The sequence below is a fragment of the Stigmatopora argus genome, chromosome 16 (genome assembly GCF_051989625.1).
Source record: "Stigmatopora argus isolate UIUO_Sarg chromosome 16, RoL_Sarg_1.0, whole genome shotgun sequence".
In the NCBI taxonomy this organism is placed as follows: Eukaryota; Metazoa; Chordata; class Actinopteri; order Syngnathiformes; family Syngnathidae; genus Stigmatopora; species Stigmatopora argus.
In genome coordinates this window covers 2,262,659-2,289,091 of record NC_135402.1, presented here as the reverse complement: position 1 = coordinate 2,289,091, position 26,433 = coordinate 2,262,659, and the positions used below count along the sequence as shown (strand labels likewise).

The following is a 26,433-nucleotide window of genomic DNA, read 5'->3' as shown; positions in this document are numbered from 1 at the left end:
AAGGCTTTTTCCATAAAAAACGACATAGTATAGTAAGTCTTTTTTCCCATAAAAAAACGACATATTATAGTAAGGCTTTTTTCTTTAAAAAACGACATAGTATAGTAAGGCTTTTTTCCTTAAAAACGTCATCGTATAGTAAGGCTGTTTTCCTTAAAAAACGACATAGTATAGTAAGGCTTTTTTTCTTAAAAAACGACATAGTATAGTAAGGCTTTTTTTCTTAAAAACGACATAGTACAGTAAGGCTTTTTTTCTTAAAAAATGACATAGTATAGTAAGGCTTTTTTTCTTAAAAAACGACATAGTATAGTAAGGCTTTTTTCTTTAAAAAACGACATAGTATCGTAAGGCTTTTTTTCTTAAAAAACGACATAGTATAGTAAGGCTTTTTTTCTTAAAAAACGACATAGTATAGTAAGGCTTTTTTTCATAAAAAATGACATAGTATAGTAAGGCTTTTTTTCATAAAAAACGACATAGTATAGTAAGGCATTTTTTCTCTAAAAACCACATAGTATAGTAAGGCTTTTTTTCCTAAAAAACGACATAGTATAGTAAGGCTTTTTTCCTTAAAAACGACATAGTATAGTAAGGCTGTTTTCCTTAAAAAACGACATAGTATGGTAAGGCTTTTTTCCTTAAGAAACGACATAGTATAGTAAGGCTTTTTTCTTAAAAAAAAAACGACATAGTATAGTAAGGCTTTTTTTCTTAAAAAACGACATAGTATAGTAAGGCTTTTTTTCTTAAAAAACGACATAGTATAGTAAGGCTTTTTTTCTTAAAAAACGACATAGTATAGTAAGGCTTTTTTTTCTTAAAAACGACATAGTATAGTAAGGCTTTTTTTCTTAAAAAACGACATAGTATAGTAAGCCATTTTTTCTTAAAAACGACATAGTATAGTAAGGCTTTTTTTCTTAAGAAACAACATAGTATAGTAAGGCATTTTTTCTCTAAAAACGACATAGTATAGTAAGGCTTTTTTTCATAAAAAATGACATAGTATAGTAAGGCATTTTTTCTCTAAAAACCACATAGTATAGTAAGGCTTTTTTTCCTAAAAAACGACATAGTATAGTAAGGCTTTTTTTCTTAAAAAACGACATAGTATAGTAAGGCTTTATTTCTTAAAAACGACATAGTATAGTAAGGCTTTTTTTCTTAAAAAATTACATAGTATAGTAAGGCTTTTTTTCTTAAAAAACGACATAGCATAGTAAGGCTTTTTTTCATAAAAAATGACATAGTATAGTAAGGCTTTTTTTCATAAAAAACGACATAGTATAGTAAGTCTTTTTTTCCCATAAAAAACGACATAGTATAGTAAGGCTTTTTTCTTTAAAAAACGACATAGTATAGTAAGGCTTTTTTTCTTAAAAAACGACATAGTATAGTAAGGCTTTTTTTCCTAAAAAACGACATAGTATAGTAAGGCTTTTTTTCTTAAAAAACGACATAGTATAGTAAGGCTTTTTTTCATAAAAAATGACATAGTATAGTAAGGCTTTTTTTTCATAAAAAACGACATAGTATAGTAAGGCTTTTTTTCTTAAAAAACGACATAGTATAGTAAGGCTTTTTTTCATAAAAAATGACATAGTATAGTAAGGCATTTTTTCTCTAAAAACGACATAGTATAGTAAGGCTTTTTTTCTTAAAAAACGACATAGTATAGTAAGTCTGTTTTTCCCATAAAAAACGACATAGTATAGTAAGGCTTTTTTTCATAAAAAATGACATAGTATAGTAAGGCATTTTTTCTCTAAAAACGACATAGTATAGTAAGGCTTTTTTCTTTAAAAAACGACATAGTATAGTAAGGCTTTTTTCCTTAAAAACGACATCGTATAGTAAGGCTGTTTTCCTTAAAAAACGACATAGTATAGTAAGGCTTTTTTTCTTAAAAAACGACATAGTATAGTAAGGCTTTTTTTCTTAAAAACGACATAGTATAGTAAGGCTTTTTGCTTAAAAAAACGACATAGTATAGTAAGGCTTTTTTTCTTAAAAAACGACATAGTATAGTAAGTCTTTTTTTCCCATAAAAAACGACATAGTATAGTAAGGCTTTTTTTCTTAAAAAATGACATAGTATAGTAAGGCTTTTTTCCTTAAAAACGACATAGTATAGTAAGGCTTTTTTCTTTAAAAAACAAAATAGTATAGTAAGGCTTTTTTTCTTAAAAACGACATAGTATAGTAAGGCTTTTTTCTTAAAAAAAACGACATAGTATAGTAAGGCTTTTTTTCTTAAAAAATGACATAGTTTAGTAAGGCTTTTTTTCTTAAAAAACAACATAGTATAGTAAGGCTTTTTTTCTTAAAAAACGACATAGTATAGTAAGGCATTTTTTCTCTAAAAACGACATAGTATAGTAAGGCTTTTTTCATAAAAAACGACATAGTATAGTAAGGCTTTTTTTCTTAAAAACGACATAGTATGTAAGGCTTTTTTCCTTAAGAAACGACATATTATAGTAAGGTTTTTTTCTTAAAAAAAACGACATAGTATAGTAAGGCTTTTTTTTCTTAAGAAACAACATAGTATAGTAAGGCATTTTTTCTCTAAAAACGACATAGTATAGTAAGGCTTTTTTTCATAAAAAATGACATAGTATAGTAAGGCATTTTTTCTCTAAAAACCACATAGTATAGTAAGGCTTTTTTTCCTAAAAAACGACATAGTATAGTAAGGCTTTTTTCTTAAAAAACGACATAGTATAGTAAGGCTTTATTTCTTAAAAAACGACATAGTATAGTAAGGCTTTTTTTCATAAAAAATGACATAGTATAGTAAGGCTTTTTTTCATAAAAAACGACATAGTATAGTAAGGCATTTTTTCTCTAAAAACCACATAGTATAGTAAGGCTTTTTTTCCTAAAAAACGACATAGTATAGTAAGGCTTTTTTCCTTAAAAACGACAAAGTATAGTAAGGCTTTTTTTCTTAAAAAATTACATAGTATAGTAAGGCTTTTTTTCTTAAAAAACGACATAGTATAGTAAGGCTTTTTTTCATAAAAAATGACATAGTATAGTAAGGCTTATTTTCATAAAAAACGACATAGTATAGTAAGGCTTTTTTTCATAAAAAATGACGTAGTATAGTAAGGCATTTTTTCTCTAAAAACGACATAGTATAGTAAGGCTTTTTTCTTTAAAAAACGACATAGTATAGTAAGGCTTTTTTCTTTAAAAAACGACATAGTATAGTAAGGCTTTTTTTCTTAAAAAACGACATAGTATAGTAAGGCTTTTTTTCCTAAAAAACGACATAGTATAGTAAGGCTTTTTTTCATAAAAAATGACGTAGTATAGTAAGGCATTTTTTCTCTAAAAATGACATAGTATAGTAAGGCTTTTTTCTTTAAAAAACGACATAGTATAGTAAGGCTTTTTTTCTTAAAAAACGACATAGTATAGTAAGGCTTTTTTTCTTAAAAACGACATAGTATAGTAAGGCTTTTTGCTTAAAAAAACGACATAGTATAGTAAGGCTTTTTTTCTTAAAAAACGACATAGTATAGTAAGTCTTTTTTTCCCATAAAAAACGACATAGTATAGTAAGGCTTTTTTTCTTAAAAAATGACATAGTATAGTAAGGCTTTTTTCCTTAAAAACGACATAGTATAGTAAGGCTTTTTTCTTTAAAAAACGACATAGTATAGTAAGGCTTTTTTTCTTAAAAAACGACATAGTATAGTAAGGCTTTTTTTCCTAAAAAACGACATAGTATAGTAAGGCATTTTTTCTCTAACAACGACATAGTATAGTAAGGCTTTTTTTCATAAAAAACGACATAGTATAGTAAGTCTTCTTTTCCCATAAAAAAACGACATAGTATAGTAAGGCTTTTTGATTTAAAAAACGACATAGTATAGTAAGGCTTTTTTTCTTAAAAAAAGACATAGTATAGTAAGGCTTTCTTTCTTAAAAAACGACATAGTTTAGTAAGGCTTTTTTTCTTAAAAAAACACAGTATAGTAAGGCTTTTTTCTTAAAAAACGACATAGTATAGTAAGGCTTTTTTTCTTAAAAAACGACATAGTATAGTAAGGCTTTTTTCTTAAAAAACGACATAGTATAGTAAGGCTTTTTTTCTTAAAAAACGACATAGTATAGTAAGGCTTTTTTTCTTAAAAAACGACATAGTTTAGTAAGGCTTTTTTTCTTAAAAAACGACATAGTATAGTAAGGCTTTTTTCTTAAAAAACGACATAGTATAGTAAGGCTTTTTTTTCTTTAAAAAAACGACATAGTATAGTAAGGCTTTTTTTCTTAAAAAAACGACATAGTATAGTAAGGCTTTTTTTTCTTAAAAAAACGACCATGTATAGTAAGGCTTTTTTTCTTTGAAAAAACTCAGTATAGTAAGGCTTTTTTCATTTAAAAAAAATAACCATATAATGCTTTTTGCAAAAAAAAGACCATGTACACTAAACACAAGCAGCGATCACTAATCGTGAGTTCATTCTGATCTTGAACTTCTTACATGCCACATTTTTCAAGAAGGATGATTAGGGTCTGTTTCGGCTCACACGAACAAAAAACGGTGGGGAATGATCAATGATCTTCCGCTCGGAATAAATTGATCAATAGATTCTACCCTTGCGAGCCATTGGAGAAAATGCTGGCCTTCTCAGGTTGTGTGTGGTTAAAAATGGTAGAGATATTGTATGCACGTATGGCAAAGTCATATTTTATTCTCTTCAATTCGTATTGCTGACCAATGAAGGCCACATCATTATTTGATAAACACGCTTAAAGGTCAAAAGAACATACACCCACGTACTATGCATCAAAAGTGAGGAAAGCAGAATTTTCCAATAGAAAATGACAAAATGTTCGAGATAGAAAGGGTTACATTTAAGAGCTTTGGCAAAACACAAGCACACGAAGAACAATGCGCAAAGTCCATAACGGACAGTGTGATGACTATTTTAAGTTCAGTGAATAAAGTTCATGTGAAAAGTGCTCAGTTATCTTTACAGGACAGATTCCGGTGAACACTGTCACTGCAAAATTGACAAAGAAAGACCATACCTGTCAACTTATACATTTTTCCCGTATTTTATACCTTTTAAATTGTGTAACAATTTTATATGGGATTTTTAAAAGTACGTTTTTTGAAAAAACGATCTCATTTTACCCATTTCGGCTCTAATTAGGATCGTCTCGGTCACCGGTAGCAGACGAAAACGTTATCTTCGACTGCTAATATTGTCATCCTTTAAGCATCATATGCGCACACACTCCCATTTTCACTATATAAATATAGCGCGTCAGCAAGCAATGTACGTAGACAGTCAAGCTGTCAGTATCATACAGCGACATCTACAGAATCTTGAATTTAGTGCATACTTATTGGGCACCCCGTCCACTTTGGAGAACATTTTACTTTTAGTGCGCCATATGTGCCACGTTTCATTTGTACGTTTTTTAAAATTATCGCCTAATAAGGGGAATTGCAATCATTAATAAGCTGAGCAATTGGCCGAGGTTGACAGGTATGAAATACACACACATGTAGCATGTCTAATAACAAAAAAATAAAGAGGCTGGTTCACAACACAGCACTTTTAAGTTACACAGTATTAAAGAAAAAGAAACTGCGTTTGGCAATCAGTTCTCATAAGAATTTAGAGCCAAAAGTTGATAACAGATGTTTAGCAATGGTAAAAGTATGAAAATACAAGTGAAATAAAAAAGACTGTTCTTTAAAGATGCTTCATGCCCGTTTATCCAATGACAATTACATAGAAAGCGCACGTTAGCTCTCTTGCTAATTTTTAACTAAATTCTTATGAGAACAACCCTAGCATGGCATTCATAATGAAACCCATTTGCAACTTTATCAAACTAAAGTTGTTAATTCAACACACGCCTGAAAAATAAAATACACTGAGCAGTTGAGAAGACAAAACAATTATTACTACTTCACTCACTACATTAAGAATGATATACTGTATTTTCACGACTATAAGGCGCACCGCATTATAAGGCGCACCCTCAATGAATGACACTTTTTTTTTTCCATATATAAAGCACACTGGATTATAAGGCGCCCTGTCTATTTTGGAGAAAATTTAAGACTTTTAAGTGCACCTTATAGTCGTGAAAATACGGTATGTTTTTTTTTGATGACTTCAAAGGCATAAAAAGTGTTCATGAAAACAGATTGCTTTTTTTAATAATAAATTTTGTCATTAAGGGATAAAGCCATGGTCGGGATAGCGAACGGCAAAAACATTGCATGTGATGTTTGAGGTTAGAAATGGTAGAAACAGATAATAAGTATTAAAGAACATCATTAATAACATTGTACTCTTAGAAAAGGATAATTAATCACCAATAGTTTTGCCTTTGATTGCATTTTTCAATCTGACCTGCTAAGCAGATTCGGATTGCGATAAGAAACCACATTGAAAACAAAATGTAAAACCTCCAAAAAAATAGTAAATTAAAAATGCACAACGACAAAAGCTCTCTTTTGGCTCACCTGTATTTCGATTCTTCTAAAACAACAGCTGCAAAAACAAATCCTGTGAGGCACGTACCGTATACACCTGCCAAGCATCGAGTCTTCTTGGAGTCCATGATTGTTTCCATCAAAATCCATCTTTATAACACATTTTGTGTACTGTCCGTCTTTCAGTAAGCGCAGGAACGGTTAAAAAGCCATCTTGCATATGTACAGTCTTGATGCTCAAAAACAGAGTTGTCCTCAAAGAGAAAAACAAATATGGTTGAGATCAGTCAATTCCACGTAGTCGTGGGGGTCATCGTTACCAGTCACCAAGAATAAAGGGCGGCGGACCGTTTTCCAGCAATGTTCGGATTTTTTTTTTTGTTATTTTCGTGACTAGTTTCAATATGATCCTAATGTTGCCTGCCTGTATATTGTGTGTGTTGAACTCCAGGTTTTTCCCAGCATGCTCGGTTCCTTCTAGTGAATGGTAGGCAACTCGTTGAGCCACGCTCCAGGCAGAGGACGTCGACATGTATACTCGTTCTGCATGAAAACACATGAAAAGATGGTTAGAAACTTACAGAAAACTGTTATTTGCTATTTTCAAAAGTGCAAAGGAGAAGCAATAAGTGGCAATTTCTTACAAATGTGGTGAAAGCAACGAGAGACCGGCAAGGTAAATAAAACGTAGAGTGTGACTCACAAGATATAATAGGAAGAAAACTTTTTTTCTCAAAGAACTACACTTTATAAAGCACAAATAAAAGACTTCAATCTTCTGAAAAGTACTTTTCAGAGCATGTGACAATCTGATGTGCCTTTTATATATGAATTAATATTGATTTATTATTGTATGAAATTCCTTTAGCACAGCTCTATATAGAGGAAGCATAAGACAATCCCTTACCACTATTACTACCACCACTACTACTACTACTAACACCACCACCACCACCACCACTACTACTACTACTACTCCCACTACTACTACCACTACAACTACTATCACTACTATTACTACCACTCCCACAACCACTACTAGTACTACTACCACTACTATGGTCTATGTAGAGAAAGCATAAGACAATCCCTTACCACTATTACTACCACTACTACTAACACCACCACCACCACTACTATTACTACCACTCCCACAACCACTATTACTACCACTCCCACAACCACTATTACTACCACTACCACTACTACCACTACTATTACTACCACTCCCGCAACCACTATTACTACCACTACCACTACTATTACTACCACTACTATTACTACCACTACCACTACTATTACTACCACTACCACTACTATTACTACAACTACCACCACTACTACTACTACTACAACTACCACCACTACTACTACTACAACTACTACTACTACCACCACCACTACTACTACCACCACTACTACTACTACCACCACTATTGTTACCACTCCCACAACCACTACTACTATTGCCAGCACCACTATTACTACCACTCCCACAACCACTACTACTACCACTACTATTGCCAGCACCACTATTACTACCACTCCCACAACCACTACTACTACCACTACTACTACTATTGCCAGCACCACTATTACTACCACTCCCACAACCACTACTACTACTATTGCCAGCACCACTATTACTACTACTACTTCTACTACTCTTATCACTACCAGTACTGCATTTTATTATCCTTCTATATGAAACACATTTCAAGATAGGCCATTCATTGATTATCTGTCTTATTGTGCGGAAAATCCAGTAAGTAGAAACCAGTGACAAAAGCTTTTTTTTTTTTGCTATTTTCAATAGTGTTAGTAACCTTTCAGTATGGTAAACTCTCACTGGTAGTATGTCTCTTTAAATCAGCAATCAAAAAATATGAACCCTTCCCAAAATTGCTGGTATTGTATCGATTCCGACAGTCCTATAGTGAACATTATGTAAATATAATAGCAGATATCATGGTTCAATATAAAATATTCATATTATTCTGCCCCTCTTTTTAGATCTAATCAGTCTGCCTGCCTAGAATAAAACGCTCACACGGAGGACTTGAAAGGCTGCCCAGTATTATAGGCATTTCCTTATCCGTCACTGGAGATTAGCTTGACTTTTGCAATCTTTGCATAAGGAGATGACGTATTTCACTCAACTTTGGTATTTAGCACACTTGAGATTCCAAAGTGGCAAGATTCCAGGGAAACAACCCAAAGTCAGATGGACGCAAACTCTTCACTTTGGCAAACGTGCGGTGGCGGGCGCTTGCTCATTGATGCAACTGATTATTATATCATGAACATGTCATCAATATTTTGCCTCGCAGTGGACCAAGACATTTCAAAGTTAAATGTCGGTCAAGATAGGAGCCAATCGCTGATGAGATTCGCGTTTAAGCCTTTAAGAGACACTGGTATAATTTGGGATTCCTCCACTAGCCTTCTTCACTTTAAGATTTTGGACAAAGACAAAAGACAAAACAACATTAAACGTTTTTTTGATGTTCATTCAAATATGAAAGCCTGATTGAGCCCAAATTGGTGTCACGCAATTTTGTGTTTTGCTGGAGGCAACGTGTTGATGATATTGTGGATGACTGATCTTTTATGACCTTTTATGAAGGGGTGAGTGAGTTAATCATTAAATGTTTTAAAATGTTATCTCATAGACGTTTGACCACAAAGAATAAGGCTAAAAAGAATGTTCTGTTATTCATTTTGTGATTTTGGCATAAAGCATAAACAACGGTTATTGCATTGTCGATGCATGAACGCAATAAAAGCGGGGTGATATTTAAGAAAAATGTTTCACTTCATTTCCATTTCAAATATATTAGTAAAAAAATATTGGTTAAAAACAAGCTTGCAAATGAAAATCTGTTGCCTGGATAAAATTCTATAACGACTGATCCTGGAAAAACACAATTGCTATGCAACAGACAGATAAGTAGGCGCGAGAATCAGCTTTTATTGGAAGTCCATTGGGACTAATTGGTTCAAATGAATATTTTAAAGTACCGTAGTTTCATGACTATAAGGCACACTTAAAAGTCTTAAATTGTCTCCAAAATAGACAGGGCGCCTTATAATCCAGTGCGCCTTATATATGGAACAAATAAAATCGTCATTCATTGAGGGTGCGCCTTATAGTCATGAAAACACGGTAATTACTGTAAAAAGTTTGCTGTCCAATCCTCTTATGTAATCGTTTAAAAGACACTACAGTACTGTTTATAATGAATACCTTTAAGAAAAAAAATATTCATTTCATTGCCTGCGTCGGTATGATTGATGAAAATAATCATTTTGCTCAATCCTCATCTTCCATGATGCTTATCCTCACGAGTTTCATGGGGTGGGAGGAGTGTATCCTGCCTCACTCTCGCACACCACAAGGAAAACAACTAATCATACACACGCTCATACTATTGGCAATTTGGAGTGTTCAGTTAGCCTACCATGTAAAGTTTTGGACGTACCCAGAGAAAATCCACACACACAAACTGGCAAAACATACAAACACGATGGTTCTAGCACCAACTGAACCTTTGATTTGACAACCGTCAGTGAAGTATGAAACACAACATCCAAAACGGAGCAATTTTTTTGGGTGTACATTCCACCAAGATTTCCCAGAAGCCCTAATTCCCCGTGGGCTACGAAAAAGAAGGACACCAGCACATCCGTGGGGAGTTGCGGTGTGTCTATGTGTATTTTTGTGTGCCCTTATTTGCAGCTATGCGAGTGAATATGTGCATTTTTTATCTCCTCTTTCGCTCTCTGATTTATGATGGTTGCTATTTATCCTGGTGATTGATGAGCACATTAAGCGCCGCCGCTACGCCAGCCCTCTCGATGTCTCTGTCACCTTTTATTGTGTGGAACTATATTAAACAACTCAATGCAATATTAGATTATTCTCAAAGCCAAAACAAAAGCAGCATTCCGCTCAAGCTCAAAGTCGATCCATTTCAGGAAGCTGCTTGAGCTCAGGTTATTTCACTTGTAGAGAATTCCAAGATGGCGCCATTCACGCGGGAGCCAGTGGAAGTAGCTCTGTACACTTATGTTTTTCGTGATTTACAGCCCTTCTATCTTTTTTTTAATTACATTTTAATATTTCGTAATACACTCCTTTTTACTTTACTTTGTACGTTATACTTTTTAATTTAATGTTTTTACAACTTTCCCTGTTCTGTTAGCCTGGCTTCTTTCGGCTACTTCTTTTTTGGAACAATTCAGCCATGCCTATGCTGTCACACACATGGGACTAGCTGTTACAATACGCAGCAGAAGGAGCAAGACCTCAATTACCGCTGGAAATTCGGAGCTGGACAAAAGTGCCGGGAGAAGAAGCAACGGTTCAGACCAACCATTCCATCATGGGATAAGATGGAAGAGTTGTCGGCGCTTACCAGGCCGGAGTCGAGGGGTTCTACTCTGCTACTGTTGTCTTCAGCTCCAGACTACTGAGGAACTGTGCGGATAAGCTTGGAAAAGTGACTTCCTCTGTGTGGTTCCAGTTTTTGTTTCCATTTTCCAGTTTCCATTTACTTTGATTTGCTTTGTACTTTTTGCTTTTGCTTTGTTGTTGTGCGGCCTTTGCGACTGTCCTGTCTAATTTATAACTATGCCTTTTCTTGCTACTGTCACAATGAAATTTCCCGAATACGGGATGAATAAAGTTATCCAATCCAATCAGCGTCAAATATATTTTGCGGCAAAGGAACTAAATTGTGCAAGAACGTGTGATTGCGTCAATTGGGAGGATGGTCTCCCTGAACAACTTGAAATTCAAATTTTCTCACGATGTTAGCTCGTACTTCCGCATACCAAGTGCGCTTCGTGTCGACCTTCCACCGAAGAAACCAGATTCTCTTTCTGACAGGTAAAGGACGAACCACGCGAGAAACACGTGGATTTTTTAAATGGAATGGAAAAATCGAACCTAATTAGCGTGGATGAATATTTTATTTCTATATATATCAACATGAGCAAGCAAGCAGAAAGTCCTTCTCTCGTTGAACCTGCCCTCAAATCTGAAACCATGCTGACCTTTTCCCCAAAAGGCTGCTTTGAGTAATCAATCAAATGTTCCCGAACGCCGTTCAATCATCTTCAACTTTGTTTGAAGAAAGGTCAAAATGTTGTCCGCCCTGAATGAGAAGTAATTTGCCTCCTTGGAGTCAAGTACGTGTACATTTTTTATGAAAACGCCTCATTTATTCACTTATTCCTCCTACGCTCACTGGTCTGAAAAACGCACATTTTTAATATCATTTTTACATATTTTTAGCCCAATCTTCCTAACACTCATCCACAAATTGCCTTCACCATTGTCTTGGGATTCAAGAAAGCCAGTGCAAAAGAATCACAAGAGGTCTAGAAATAAATATAACATACTGTCTTTTTTCCGTTGTGCACACGGCACAACAGATATTTTTTGGTTTTCGTCCCGTTAAAAACCAATTACATTTGATCATAACATGACAAAAACTTGCCTGAGGGACATTAAGATGCAATCAAGCTTCTGGGTGGCTGTGCTTTGTCCAGATGATGGAGCATTCTGGCCAGTCACATCAGTTATGCACACCAAGCCTTATCAACTGTATATTTCACTGAAGCCGCCTTCCAACTTGCAAAATTTCACACAATTAAGATCTCAAAATGTATCCATTGTCATATCAACACTCAAATGTGTATTCTCAGACAGGTTATAGGTCCTCCACGAGGATGAAAAGCCAAAGAAAAGATCGAAAAACGTCACAACAGCACGTTTTCCCAGCTCTGTTTACCCCTAGGTGCAAATTAGGATTATTTTTAATCCTTCAGGGCACTCATTAAACTCATTGCATGGATGGTGCGAAACGTCCAATATATTATTGACTGGAAGGGCTAATGAGCGTTTGCTCACCTTCATTTAAAATTGTCTCGCATCGTCAATATACGAGGATTTAAAGCCCTCCCAATTTAAATACGATTTCTTAAAATATATACTATACGTGTTATGATTCCTGTTTTCCGGCCCAAAAATATATCCATGATTAACGAACCTCAGGCCAGCATAAAAAAACCTGCCTTCCTCACGTAATTGTCCCTCGGAAGATTTTGTTTGCGTCTTTACACACGAATGAAGACAATTATCTTGTCGCGTACTGCAGTGTTTTCAAAGCGGTTAAGTTGAACTATGGCTTATTGATTTCATAAAATATGTTGACAAAAAGCCAAATGGCCGCAGGAGACGTACACTGCAATCGTAGTTGACACTTGCTCATGGATACAGCGTTGCGAGGCATCTTCTAATGAAAGTGTCATGCTAAATCTTGGGTAATTTACATGGTGAAAAGACATTTAGCTGGAGGAAATTACCAATCTACCCTTTTACTTTAGCTGCAAACACCATCACTGATCTGTGGTCGTGTGATACTACAATTATTGAGTCCACATTATACCAGTAGGGACATTTTTTTTAAATTTAATTCATGCTCCATTGCTAGCACTCCTTTTTAAACACCACACTTTAAATTGAAATGTGTAACAAAGAGCAGATTCTTATTAAAAATGAAAGCGGTTCCATCATGACCACCCAACGTCCAAACACTAACAATTGTAACCATTTCTACCCTTTCAAATGCAATGAACCGTTCTCATGAAAAGAAGGAAAATGCGATGTCCTTGATTTTTTTTCTCCATCTTTCAATATGTACAATAGTTACCAACTTATATTTCCACAAGCCATTCAAACCGTCAGACATATAAAAATGCAGCATTTCTCACAATTTCCAACTGCACTGAAGGGCGGCATTTCTTTAGCATTGTAGTGAGCGACATTTTCTGTCTAGGGTAAACATATCTATACATCAACAAAACACTAGACCCTGCCAATAATCCACTTTTCAGGTTATATTTTGAGGCTTACATGTGTAACGGGGCAGCCTGAGCGATTACAACATATCACTGCGGCTATCATAATTCTGAACATCCTCTGCAGGGACTGATTTGGAGAATGGCCTAGCACTTAGGAGAAAAGTGCATAAAATCGCCCCTTGGTTATATAAAGAGGTTGTCGTAGTGAGTAAGTGGAAATCCCGCTCGCCGAAAAGTACACACGCATGATCACCCAAACAGCTGCTCTTTGCGGGTAGCCCTGTGATCCAGAAATGCATGTGAACATTTTATGGACATGGATATGTTTTGAAACAAGATAGGCCAGAGAAAATGACCTTGGTTCATCTATTGGCTGACAGCAACAACAGAAATGAGCTTGTGGGTGAACAACGGAGGGGAACCTTCTAAGAAGTGGTACCTCTACTTACGAAGTTAATGGTTTCCAGAACTTGTTTTGTAACTTGGATTTTCGTAAACCGAGCCATTTTTTGTAAGTAAATTCTCTAATTCATTCCACGGTCCACAAAATAACTAATGACGAATTGACGTTTTCGTAACTTAGACCTTGTTTACGCAAGTTGGAACAGTATTTTACGAGGGTTTCGTAAGTTGGAACAGTATTTTACGAGGGTTTTGTAAGTTGGAACAGTATTTTACGAGGGTTTTGTAAGTTGGAACAGTATTTTACAAGGGTTTCGTAAGTTGGAACAGTATTTTACGAGGGTTTCGTAACCTGAAATCTGGGTTTCGTAAGTTGGAACAGTATTTTACGAGGGTTTCGTAAGTTGGAACAGTATTTTACGAGGGTTTCGTAACCTGAAACCTTGTTTTCGTAAGTTGGAACAGTATTTTACGAGGGTTTCGTAATTTGGAACAGTATTTTACGAGGGTTTCGTAATTTGGAACAGTATTTTACGAGGGTTTTGTAAGTTGGAACAGTATTTTACGAGGGTTTCGTAACCTGAAACCTTGTTTTCGTAAGTTGGAACAGTATTTCAAGAGGGTTTCGTAACCTGAAACCTTGTTTTCGTAAGTTGAAACAGTATTTCGTGACCTGAAAATTCAATATTTTGAAACATTCGTGAGTTTACGTAGCACTGTCTATTTTTTTCCATGTCAGCTCCTAATCCTTCTTTAAAACGTCTCCCGTACGAGAGCCATGTAGCGGCAAATGAAGACGTCCTCCTAAATGGTTGGTGGAGGGCTGCCTGTCAAGTAGAACAGGTCCAGGGGGAAAATTAGCCAGAAAGCATGCCAAGCGAGCATAGCGGCCGACTGTATGGCATCGTCCCCCCCAAAAGGAGGAAAAGGCTACGCTCCCGGGATCTCCGTCACAAGGAATACGTAATGGAACGACCAAAGAGGAAAATTTCCCTGCCTTGACAATTCAAAGCCACAATGAAATACTTCAGACTGTCGTTTGTGTTGTCCTGAAGTCGTTACACCATCAGAACATTTCTTCAACTATTCTTTCTCAAGTGTACTTTGTCTTGTTGTGCCGCATCTGTTCTCTTTTAGTCAACAGAAATATCCCCAAAACTATGAATAAAAGAATACTGAAATATTTCATGAAAACACCCAACAAGATGTTCATAAATAAATAAATAAAAAGAGCTGTAGTTGGCTTAGAACGTGAACAATTTATGCTTAAAAGCCATTTACACCAGCATCGACTTATTTCAGAATGATGCATTCAGGCAATAAGCCAGGCAAACGTAAACATAGTATATTTTTAAAGAAATATTTAAGGTGAATTTCATTTAAAATCCAACTCACCACAAGCCATGAATAAAAACACAGCCCAGCTTTGTTAGGTAACAAGAGACCACTTTCATTAAGCCAAAAACATTGTGCAAATCCTGAAACATTAAACACTCAAAGCAGACTAGTACTTGTTTAAAGTCTAATTGTATATTTTAACACCATCCTCTCAAAACAAGACGTAGCCTAGATTTCTATAACGAAGCCAAACAACAAAACCAGAACAACCCGCATCAACTAAATCCTTTTGATTAGAAGACATATCATTGTTTCAGCCAATGCCGCAACTAAAAGGAACCGTAAAAATAGCCTCCTCTGCATCTAGCCACTTAAATGAAATTGCCTATTCGGGCAGAAGAAACCACATTTTCTTTGAACATTAAAACCGAAGAAACGTACCAACCGCAGTTACATGCTGTCCCCACTAATATAACAATTTTTAAATATGCACCTACGGCGTGTAATTATTTATGCATGTGGTGAGGATAACGTATTTAGAGCAAATACGTTCACTCCAAAAGTTAGTCAAAGAAAAATGTTAGTTTTTCTCGGTGGAATTTTCTAAAATGCCGAGTGTTATGTTATATCGTGTCTTATTTTTTTTACCATGTATGAAATTGTCTCCAATCTAAAAAGGGAAAGTAACAAACTTGTAAAACTGACATTTTGGAGAAAAAGTCATGCAACAGTGAGGTGAAATCATATCTAGGAGTGTTAGTGTCCAATTATTCATGGTTGCCTCAAAACAAACAAACAAAAAAACATTCATTTTAAAATGTGGTCTCAATGGGTATTTTTGCTTTGGATTTTTGGGTCAAAATCTAATTAGCTGATTAAACGAGAGCTTTTAGCGTGACAACCCGAGGGTTAATACCTGAATAATTGGAGGAGTCATTACAAAGTGTCAAATCAAAATGTGAGTCAAAAGTTAGGGAGAGAATTAGTGTTTTTTTAAAGGGCAGACTCGCTCAAATATTTACCTTTCCGATGAGCCTTGTGTTTTGAATTAGATTTTCTAGTGTTAGGCCGACGTGATGGATCATACCTCACACTCCCTCGAGCTAGAGATTGTGCAAGTGCAGGAGCCGCTGCCGTTGCCGAGCATCTCCAGAGCCTCCGGAGAGGCGGCGGGGTTGTAGCTCATGTAATACTCTTGCAGCTGGGTGCTTAGGTCCTGCTCCGGCTCCGGACTCTTTTTGCGACACTTGCGCCCAACCATGGATCGCTGGTGGAGCAGTCTCGTGGCGCCCGGGTAGCGCCGCCACAAGACGTAGATGATGGTCAAGATGAGAGACATGCTGAAGAAGAGCGCCACGCTGCCCACCACTACTTTGTGGAGAGTCAGATGTTCAATGTCTGGAGGAAGCACGTGGGTGGGCCGACTACGTGCCACCGAGTCTCTCGGATCCTGGCTCATGTGCCCTGGGAACGTCGGGCGGGGGATCGGCTCGGCTCCGAACGGCGGGTGTCGTCCGAGGGTCGGCGGCCAGAACGGAGACTCGCTGGTTGCGGCGAACGTGGGTTCGTTGGTGGCTTCGGAAAAAACCTCGGACATGGGCGAGGGCGTCTCCGTCAGAACGTCGTCGGTTTCCTCGCAGATGCCGTGGCTTCTGGTGGCGTCCATGATCTTCTCTCCTTGGAGGTACTTGGGGCTGCTGCAGATCATCGTGGTGTCTTTGGTGCCGCGGAAGTTTCGCAACCAAGCCACCAGCGGGCAGATGCCGCCGGCGCAATCCCATATGTTGCCGGCCAGACTGACGGAAGTCAGCGAGATCCAAGCCGACACCGCTTCTTGAGACACGTTGGAAAGTTTGTTGGATTCCAGGTTGAGAATCTGAAGGTTGGGCAAGCAGTGGAACACCGCTGGATCCAGGCTCTGGATTTCGTTCCCGGACAGGTCAAGTTTCTGCAGCGTGTACCAGGTCCACGGCAGGCCCTGGTTGACCACCTTGATGCGGTTCCACTGCAGATAGAGCGATCGGAGGTTGGCCAGGCGAGGAAAGAGGAAAAAGTTAATGCGGGTGAACTGGTTGTGCTCGAGGTGCAACTCCATCAGTTTCTGCAAGCCCAAAAAGGTGGTGCGCGTGAGAGCCTTGATCCGATTGTAGCCCAGGTCCAAAAACTCCAGACTTCGGCACTCCAGGAACGCTCGGATGGGAATGTTAGAGAGACCATTCGAGCGCAGGTGGAGGTTTTGCAACTTTCGCAAACCGTGGAACTGTCCCGACTGGAGGATCTCCAACTTGTTGTAGGACAGATCTAAACTACGAAGATTGGGAATTCCGTGGAAGGTGGAATTGTGCAGGGATAGGATTTTGTTGGAGCTCATGATGAGCTCTTTCAGCCGACGAACTCCCTGGAAGGCCCGGCCGTCAACCGCCGAAATCTGATTGTGATCCAAATAAATCCAGAGAAGCTGACCCAGGTGAGCAAACTGATAGGGTAAAAGACTGTGCAGTTCATTGTAGCGTAGGGAGATACCCTGACAGCCAACGGAAATGTTTTCGGGGACGTCCAAGAAGCCAGACGAATCGCAATTAACGGTTTTCCCTTCACACCGGCAGCTATTCGGGCAGGTGCGCTCTCCGAAGCTGAACAATAATGGAACTCGCAATAGGAGGAGGAGTGGAAAGAGGAGGTGTGTCACCCGTCCATCATTCAGCATTGGCCCTAGAAGAAGAAAGAATACACTTGATTAAACGCAATTCTATTCGTCATACAAGGGAGCAGAAGATTCATCACTAAATAGTTAGATTAGACTATTTGTGTCATTATTAAACGCATACAACATAAATTTTCTGAAATTCTCCTGAAGATCGAACTTCAATTAAAAAGTGAAAGCGACTTTAACAACGTCACCATGGAAGAAATAAACACAAAACTCTATCTATAGTTGACTATTGAATTTCCAACACACATTTCATGTCTAATCCCCTCCTTTCTTCTGTATTAATTAATAATAGCGCTTTCCTCCAGTTCTAAGAAACACTATTCTTAAACCATAGCATTTTTTAAGACGCCGAGCCCACCACTGGAACATAAACTACACCCTTCCACGGTTAAAAAGCAATGAAATAAATGAGCCATAGGCTTTTTACAATGGCCATGACAGAGACGTTAACCTCCTCATTCCAAAAAAAAAAGAGGATTAAGAATGATTAAATCTCTAAATATACTCTGTATCGACTAAATTCAGACATAATTTAATCCCGTGTACGGTTTCCTTTCTTGGAAAAAATGAATCGACCACAATTAAGAGCTGTGATGGAGACTATAAATGAGGTAAATGGGCGGTAAGTAAATGAGAGGAGAGACGGCATGCCACGTGAAAAAAAATATGTTACATTAATAGATCTCTCGGCTTTTGCGAGCCATACGTGCGCCGCGGCTTCCATCTTATCCATTTCCTGCTCTGTGAAGTGGCTAAGTAGTCAATGCGCCGGCCCAATTCATCACTTTTCTTCAAATAGTAATCTCACTGGAGCAGTTAGAACGGTGTTAGTGAGCCCAAAGTGCGGGTGAACCATTTCCTATGTCGTGAAACCTTGGGCCATAAGGATGTGCACGAGAGTGGTGGCATTCAGCCATTTTCTCTTTGGCATCGCAGCTTGACGGCACATTTAATTAGTCCACATTAATTCAGTATGGATCCCTACATGGAGAAATCGTTATGAAACACGTGCATATTAGGCCTTCACTTGAGTCTTCGTCGAGTGGCTCTTGTTTAGCTTTATTAACTGATGTTTCAATGTCGTAGTCTTTTTTTTTGTGTGGGAAGAGCTTAACGACTCATATTTTGAGTGACTCTTGGCAGATGAATATTTTCAAAGACAATATCAAGTGAAATACTTCAAAATCGTAGTGGGGAGCCTCATGAAAATGAAAAAAAAAATGGGTTAGAGACATGAGAATAAAAAGTTCTGGCTGGAACTCGCATGATTTAATCTAATCTGATATATAAACATCTGATAACTTTTTTTTCTTAGCAAAGCATGACGAATTGTTGCCAGAGGCAGCAGAGTTTTTTCTGTCTTCCAAAAGGGACTTTTGAAAATTTCCAGAACTTGGTCTTGCATTAAAAAAAATGTGATCATATGTATGGGGGTGATAGAAAATAACCACATCATAATTATATATAGCATTATAATCCGAGTTATAATTCAGATTTAACAGCAGCTGCTACAGTTTCTATAGGTTTTTTGTTTTGTTTTAACCAAAACACTCATCACCTACAAAAATACAATCATTAATTTTATAATGAGTTGATTCACAATAAAATGCCTTTACTAGCGAGTACGATGACCTTAAATAAAAAAAGTTATTACTTAGCAAATCATTGTGAGCTTTAAGTGTTAACATTTTGGTCTCGGTTTATATTGATCATGAAATGCTGGGACATAGTTAAGCTTATTTATCAACGTTTTGTGCTTGTCAAGTGGTAGAATAAACACTACTTTACTTTTTTTGTCGCATGCACTTGTCACGATCGATAACATCAATATTGCATTTAAAAAAAAAAAGAAAAGCACTCAGCCCACAATAATATTTTTGTGGACACCATAAATACACCTTCTGGTGTACTGACTTATGACTACTAACAAGGGGGAAAAAATGGAAAAAGACGCTTAAATCTAATTAAAAAAGGTCAGACCATAGAAAAAGGAAGCCGACTGAAAAAAAAATTGAATACACACCAAAACTAAAAACACAAAGGAACACTACAGAAAAAAATAAATCACCCTTGTACTAAAGTTGATGTATTTCGAACTCATCACGCAAATAAATTGGATTTCCATCCTCAAGTATAAGGAGGGAGGAAACAATACATATATACATATATATATATATATATATATATATATATATATATATATATATATATATACATACACACATACATATACATACATATATATATATACACATACATATACATACATATATACATATACATACATATATACATATACATACATATATATACATACATACATACACATACATACATACATACACATACATACATACATACATACATACATACATACATACATACATACATACATACATACATACATACATACATACATACATACATACATACATACATACATACATACATACATACATACATACATACATACATACATACATACATACATACATACATACATACATACATACATACATACATACATACATACATACATACATACATACATACATACATACATACATACATACATACATACATACATACATACATACATACATACATACATACATACATACATACATACATACATACATACATACATACATACATACATACATACATACATACATACATACATACATATATATATATATATATATATATATATATATATATATATATATATATATATATTTAGTAGTAGTCCTACAATCCAGAGGTTGTGGCTTGGATCTGCGTAAAATTTCATTTTAATTCCCTCACAAATGAAATAATCTTTCAAATCAACTGAAAATGGACTACCTTACTACTTTAAATAGTTATTTAAATGGTCACTTTGAAATGTTTTGCAGTCTGTATATACTTGTCAACCCAGAGATTGTAGGGTGTGTTGTTTATATTGTTGTGATGTAATTAGGGTGCTCTCAATTGACCTTCCTGAATAAATCAGCACAGAAAAATAAGAAAAACTGACTTTTTTTTTAAATATCTGAATGAACTCTTCCTTTAAAATAAGCAAAAGTGACATAGCCAACATTTCCAACCACCAAATAACCATAAAATGGAAGTTTTCAACACAAAAATTTAGCACATGTACAATGGCAAACTCCTAAATTAAGTGCCCTATGTCATATTTCCAATTAAAATGCAGCACTTTAAGGTTTCCAAAATTTCCCGAGTAAGGGATGAATAAAGTTTAATCTAATCTAAAAAAAACCCTCTAAAAACACATTACACGTAAGGCCACACAGAAATGACAAGTTTTCTTCAATACCCAAGAAACGAGACGTTTTAAGAAGTTTACGCCAGTCCCCAAAGAACGAACGGCCCGAGTGTCTTTGCTTTGAAACATTTGATATTTCATTTGAATTCCCAACGCTCTAAACGCCGATGCAACGGCTATTACCCAGAGTGCCTGAGTGGGTTGACCGTCAGTGTCCAGGTCAGATTCCGAAGCGCTTCAAATAAATGAAAATAGAGCAAAAAAAGAACGACAGCACTATTTATTATTAAATGTTCAACTACGCAACAGTTTAGAGCACAAATCCCTTTCATCGCAGAGCTATATCAGCATTACAAATAAGCCCAATCGTAAATTACAATACAATAAAATGAGTCCTGTCCAAATTATAGTTGACGTCATGGCAACCGTTGCGTTCTAAATCTTCAAATGAACATTATAGATTGGTGTCAATGTGCAATCTATTCTTCTTTTAGTCGTGTTACGCATAAGTTGAGATACGACAATGCGTAACGGTGTTAAAAATGTTACAGATTTGTTTTGTACCACTGAGAATGAATCGCATAATATTTCTTCTATCAACGGTTAGAATTATTAGAAAGCTCAGCATCATTCAATCTTGTTCCCGGTCCTAGAATTGGCTAGCTAGGAAGCATGTGATGTGCGACCGAGCTTAGGCAAGCAGAATTTGAAATGGGCACTTTACTATTGGGATTTATGACATAACTGACCATGCGCAGTTAGATTTAAGGCACATAAAATGAAAAGCACTCCCCGGGTTTAAAGGGTGTGACATATTATAAGTCACCGGGACCATCTTATAAAACAATAATTCACTGGGCACACTGGCATTACAATATCAAAACCAAAGTATATTTTTAAACAGCTAAAACCCGGTTATTCGAGACATGGAGAAATATTCCACATCAGTTGGGGTTTAAACTCGAGGTAAAAGAAGCGAGCGGTTAAAGATTGGGGATTTATGATAAGAGCTTATTTAAAAAAAAAAAAAAATGGAGCTGTGCATTGTAAACAAAGTACGAAGAACTTTTTTCTTAAATACGGTTTTATGCCAGGACAACAATACTGTAAATGGAAGAATGATAGTGGATTAACCTTAATGCATTATGCAGTCAATTTTAACAGCTCAAGGTCTCCTTAGTAGGGCGTTGACCTCCTAAAGTAGAAAAGTCGATACATCCTGTGAGTTTTTGGGTGCTCCAGTAGCCAATGTGTTCTTAAGGAACCTTAAAATCCCCCAAAACCAACATGGGGTCATCTGAATATGGCCAAAAATCAGCAGGAACTGACAAAGGTACAAAGAAGCATCCTGGAAAGTCCTTCAAAATAATCCCAAATTTACCAGAACGGACCTTTAAGTATTCTAAAATGGAAAAAAAGTGACACAAAATCAACTTATTTCCTGCTATCAACAACGCCAACTGTCCTATTTACTTAAACTGGCAGTAGATGCTCATCATTCACTGCCATTGACGATGCAAGATGCCTAATCCATTTTAACTGGGAGGGGCGAATGAACTACTGGCGGCAAGAAAGTTGACTTTTTTGGGCCAAAAATAAACTGCTCAGGCCCACACAATATCTCAAATGCGGCCCTCGAACCAAAGCGAGTTTGACAGCCCCGACTTAAAGCATCAACTCTCCCAAGCCTGCCACTTTGTGACAATCTTGACCATCCTAGATCAAATACGCAAGATGCTGTGCAAAGCTCCAATTCCTCCATACGACAAAGCGGCTTTCATACATAAAGTGCTGTGCCTCAGCACCGTTTGCAACATGTTTATTGATTGCTGCATTTATCCCGCTCACTGTTCCTATGCTATCCAACCGGCGTAACGGTCTTGCGCCTAGGTCGCAATTTTTTCTGGCTCATGGCAAATTTACACATTACAAGTAAATACTGGCACTTCATGTCAGAAATGGGCATAAGCGTACCCCCAAAAGATCACGTATAAGTAAAGGCTTGCTGCCGTTTATGCAATTTATATAATTTTCTATTAAATGAAGACATTCATCAACTGAGACTGCCTCAAAATAGCAAATTTAAGCGACGACGCTGACATGGCTGCCTGAATTAGAACAAAACAACCCGGCACAACTCATGTCACAAAATATACTGTCGTTTTTGGCAATAATACGTACATTACTTTTATAATAGGTATTATAATCAAAAATAAAAAAATGTGTCAAAATCTAATTTGTAGCAGAGACAAACATATCTCCATGCCAGACATTCTGTTATGTTATGCACACTCACTAGTGCCAAGTGATTTATTAGTTTGTATTTTTTTTCTATTGCCCTTTCAGTGCTAACGCTAACTTTTGGTTCAATTTCCTCTTTGCAAGCCCGCCTGCAGCCTTCCGTTAGATTTGACCAAATTAACAAAATGAGACTTAGTTGGGTGATTCATGCGGATAATAAAGTTCAAACTGGAAATAGCACTTTCCTCAGAAATTGCACGAGAAAAACAGAGGTTCAGAGATTGCTATTCCTTCCTACAGCTGGTGCTTGCTTCCTCCTAGGTGTCATCGTCATTTCGATTGGTCTCGGATATGATTTTTGCCTCTCTAGTCTCACTTGCCTGTATGTGGCAGATGTGTTTCACTCTATTCTCGGTGGTTTCATGACTTGAGTCATCAAGGTTGTTTTCATTAGCGCCACTTTTCATGCAGGTTGTTTGTTTTTTGGGGGTATTTATTTGCCACATACTGTTCTGGATACTTGGAGCGGGTCTAATAATCTATTAACCAGCGCTCTATGATCTTCTACTTGCTGTGAATTGTGATAAGGTCGCTGCTTAAGTTTTGATTCATTAGAAGATTAAGACCTCCCATCATACGGAAACAAATACGTGAATTCCATTCAAATGGTGTTAAACGATCCTGTGAATATTAAATAGAATCTTCTGACAAAATAAAGATTACATGATGTAAGAAGACCTCATGGAGGGATTTAGAATAAAGAATACTTTCGCAGAGATATTCAAAAGTGACGGAATAGTACAATGTTCTTTTTTATTTGGAGTTTCTTGAGGATACGGACAGTGCAAAAGAGGTCTTCAAACTTACACCTCAGTCTAAATTGCTTTTCAGAGCAGTTTAGGTGGAATGGTAACTGACAAAGTAGAGCTATTTTCCCTGGCTTCCCTTTTCACAGCTGCTATAATCTCTCCTTCCTCACTCAAAAAAAAAACCCAATGACAAATAAGTGTCTTTTCGGTGGAGACAGTAGTTCTTCTTTCATAAAAGCTTTGGTGTTTACCTTTAAAAATGCCGCAAACGTGTTCCTGACGTCTTTGCGCATTGCCACTTGATCATTTTCAATCAATTTCTATTATTCTCAATTGTTATATTCTCCCCTTTTATACTGAAATATTTTCTCTTCAATTCATACTCAGCAGGTGAACTACCAGACTTATTGTTGCCCTCAACGAAACACAATTTGATTCACTTTGTGGTTCATTTCACCATATTTTCAACATCCCTTACTTGTTTTTTTAAAGTTGTGCTACTAGCTTGCTTGAAGTAGTCCATTTTTTGTTTACTGTAAAAAAAACTGGAATATTTACAAACATACGCTTAAAATCTTAGTTTTGGAAGATGTCCCTGATCGCAAAAAAAAGATTTAAAGGTTGAAATGGTCCAATTGGGATTTTGTGTTAAGATTAAGCGGAACAATTCAGTTGGAATCAAAGTTATGATAGGATATTTTGCCAATTTGATACATTTGACAAATGCCTGATTTTGTTGAAGTAGCAGATGTGTGTACATTCTGAAAATGTTAAATTGTGGGGACTAATTAGCGGCGCTAAATTGCCTATTAAATCACAGACATTGTTTGTGGGTCTATCTGAGGGGCAGTGAGCGAGACCCTCGGCCTGGGTCATTTACACTCACAACATATGTTACAATGTAATGAGATCTCGTAAATATTACAAACAAATTAACGGGGCGAAATATTTTTGTTCAGGTTTAATACAACTAATAACAAAAAATGGCTTCCCTTAGCATAATTCAGTTCTTTACTGCTGATTCCATATTTTAATTATCATAGCTCAACTGTTTCAAGATGCCAGGTGACTGTTTGGGTAAAAAAAATAATAGATAGTGTGAAAGGGAAATAGAAGTAAATGGGATAAGTAAACCAATGTTTTTCTTTGTATTCTTATATAACATACCACGACTAGTAAATTACATATAAATGCATATCAGGTAAACATGCATGCATGCATGTATGGATGGATACATTATCATGTGTATTGAGATTGTGGTCACTAATTCAATTAAAAACAAATGTTATGGTTGTTTGTGTGTGGGTTTTACTTGGCAAAGGGTCCTACCACTTTAGTATAGAAACGCCAAAGGCAAGAAAAAAATAAATAAAGGAAATTATTGATATCCCGCAACGACACAGCAGGGCTGTGTTTTACCCAGATTACCCCACACAGTAAAATAGAACATTGTTTGAAGCTGCAGGAGATAAAAAAATAAAAAGGTGAGTGTGGGTTTGAGGCTCCTGAGCTCTACCTTTAGAGTGTGTACTAAAATGGAGGAGGCATGTGGGATGAGATTGGAGGAGCTCTTTGGGAAAGGGAGTGCTTGTGCATGTGTATGTGCGTGTGTGTGTGTTTGTGTGTGTGTGTGTGTGGTTGGAGGCGCAGCAGAAGTTGGAGGAATGACTCAAATCTGACACACCTCGCAATGTTTTGCAAAAACACAGCGTTTTCCAATTCATCTCATTTGCTGAAAAACGTCGTTTGCGTCCCCTCCACTAAAATGTCGTCTTTAACAAATAGCAAAGACGTTTGACTCCGTTAGCATGTCACGATATATTTTTTAGCTCCCCTGCAAGAATTTGTTTGAATGAAAACCCTCGTCGTGGCTTTTCAGAATAACCTTTTTTGTGTGTGTGTGGAGAGTAGGCTGAAAGTAGTGGATGGAGGAGAATGCGAACAATGGCTGTATTGTTATGAAGAGGCGCACCAAATGCATCCAAGTCCATTTGGTGGCTGTTTTTCCATCCCTCACCCTCACCCTTACTCACTCACCCATGCTGTCTCATCCGCGCATCCACTCCCGCATCCGTGGTACACAGCGGCGCGATATCTCAGCGCCGAGCACGACTTCTCCTCGCGTCCCTTTTCCAATCCACAGTCCTGAAAGCCCTTAAGCCAACGGTGACTCGCCTGGCGCCATCTCTACCAAAAAAAAAACAAAAAAAAAGGACCAAATGTAAAATCTTCCAGCGATGCCAGCATCTAAAGTTTATTCCGAGGCGCTCCGACGCTGCGTAACTTGCCAGGCGTGACGGAAAAGGCGCCGGGGGAG

At 36.8% G+C, this 26,433-nt stretch overlaps 2 protein-coding genes across 6 annotated transcripts in view; both read right to left on the bottom strand.

Annotated features, from left to right (window-relative positions):
* Window positions 1–6,714, bottom strand: part of LOC144091242 (uncharacterized) — a 52,896-nt gene extending 46,182 nt beyond the window's left edge. For 4 of the 5 annotated variants that reach the window (XM_077623433.1, XM_077623432.1, XM_077623431.1 and 1 more), the window contains exon 1: window positions 6,564–6,713. In XM_077623433.1, coding sequence (XP_077479559.1) covers window positions 6,564–6,615 — 52 coding nt within the window. In that variant the 5' untranslated portion in view covers window positions 6,616–6,713. Of the gene's footprint in view, window positions 1–6,563 lie in introns of all 5 variants that reach the window. The other variant, XM_077623435.1, reaches the window with a different exon arrangement.
* Window positions 4,690–26,433, bottom strand: part of LOC144091241 (leucine-rich repeat transmembrane neuronal protein 4-like) — a 43,850-nt gene continuing 22,106 nt past the window's right edge. Inside the window, exons 5-7 of the mRNA XM_077623430.1 lie at window positions 26,154–26,303; window positions 16,173–17,797; window positions 4,690–7,018 (exon numbers count right to left, since the gene is read on the bottom strand). Coding sequence (XP_077479556.1) covers window positions 6,953–7,018; window positions 16,173–17,797; window positions 26,154–26,157 — 1,695 coding nt within the window. The 5' untranslated portion in view covers window positions 26,158–26,303 and the 3' untranslated portion in view covers window positions 4,690–6,952. The remainder of the gene's footprint in view (window positions 7,019–16,172; window positions 17,798–26,153; window positions 26,304–26,433) is intronic.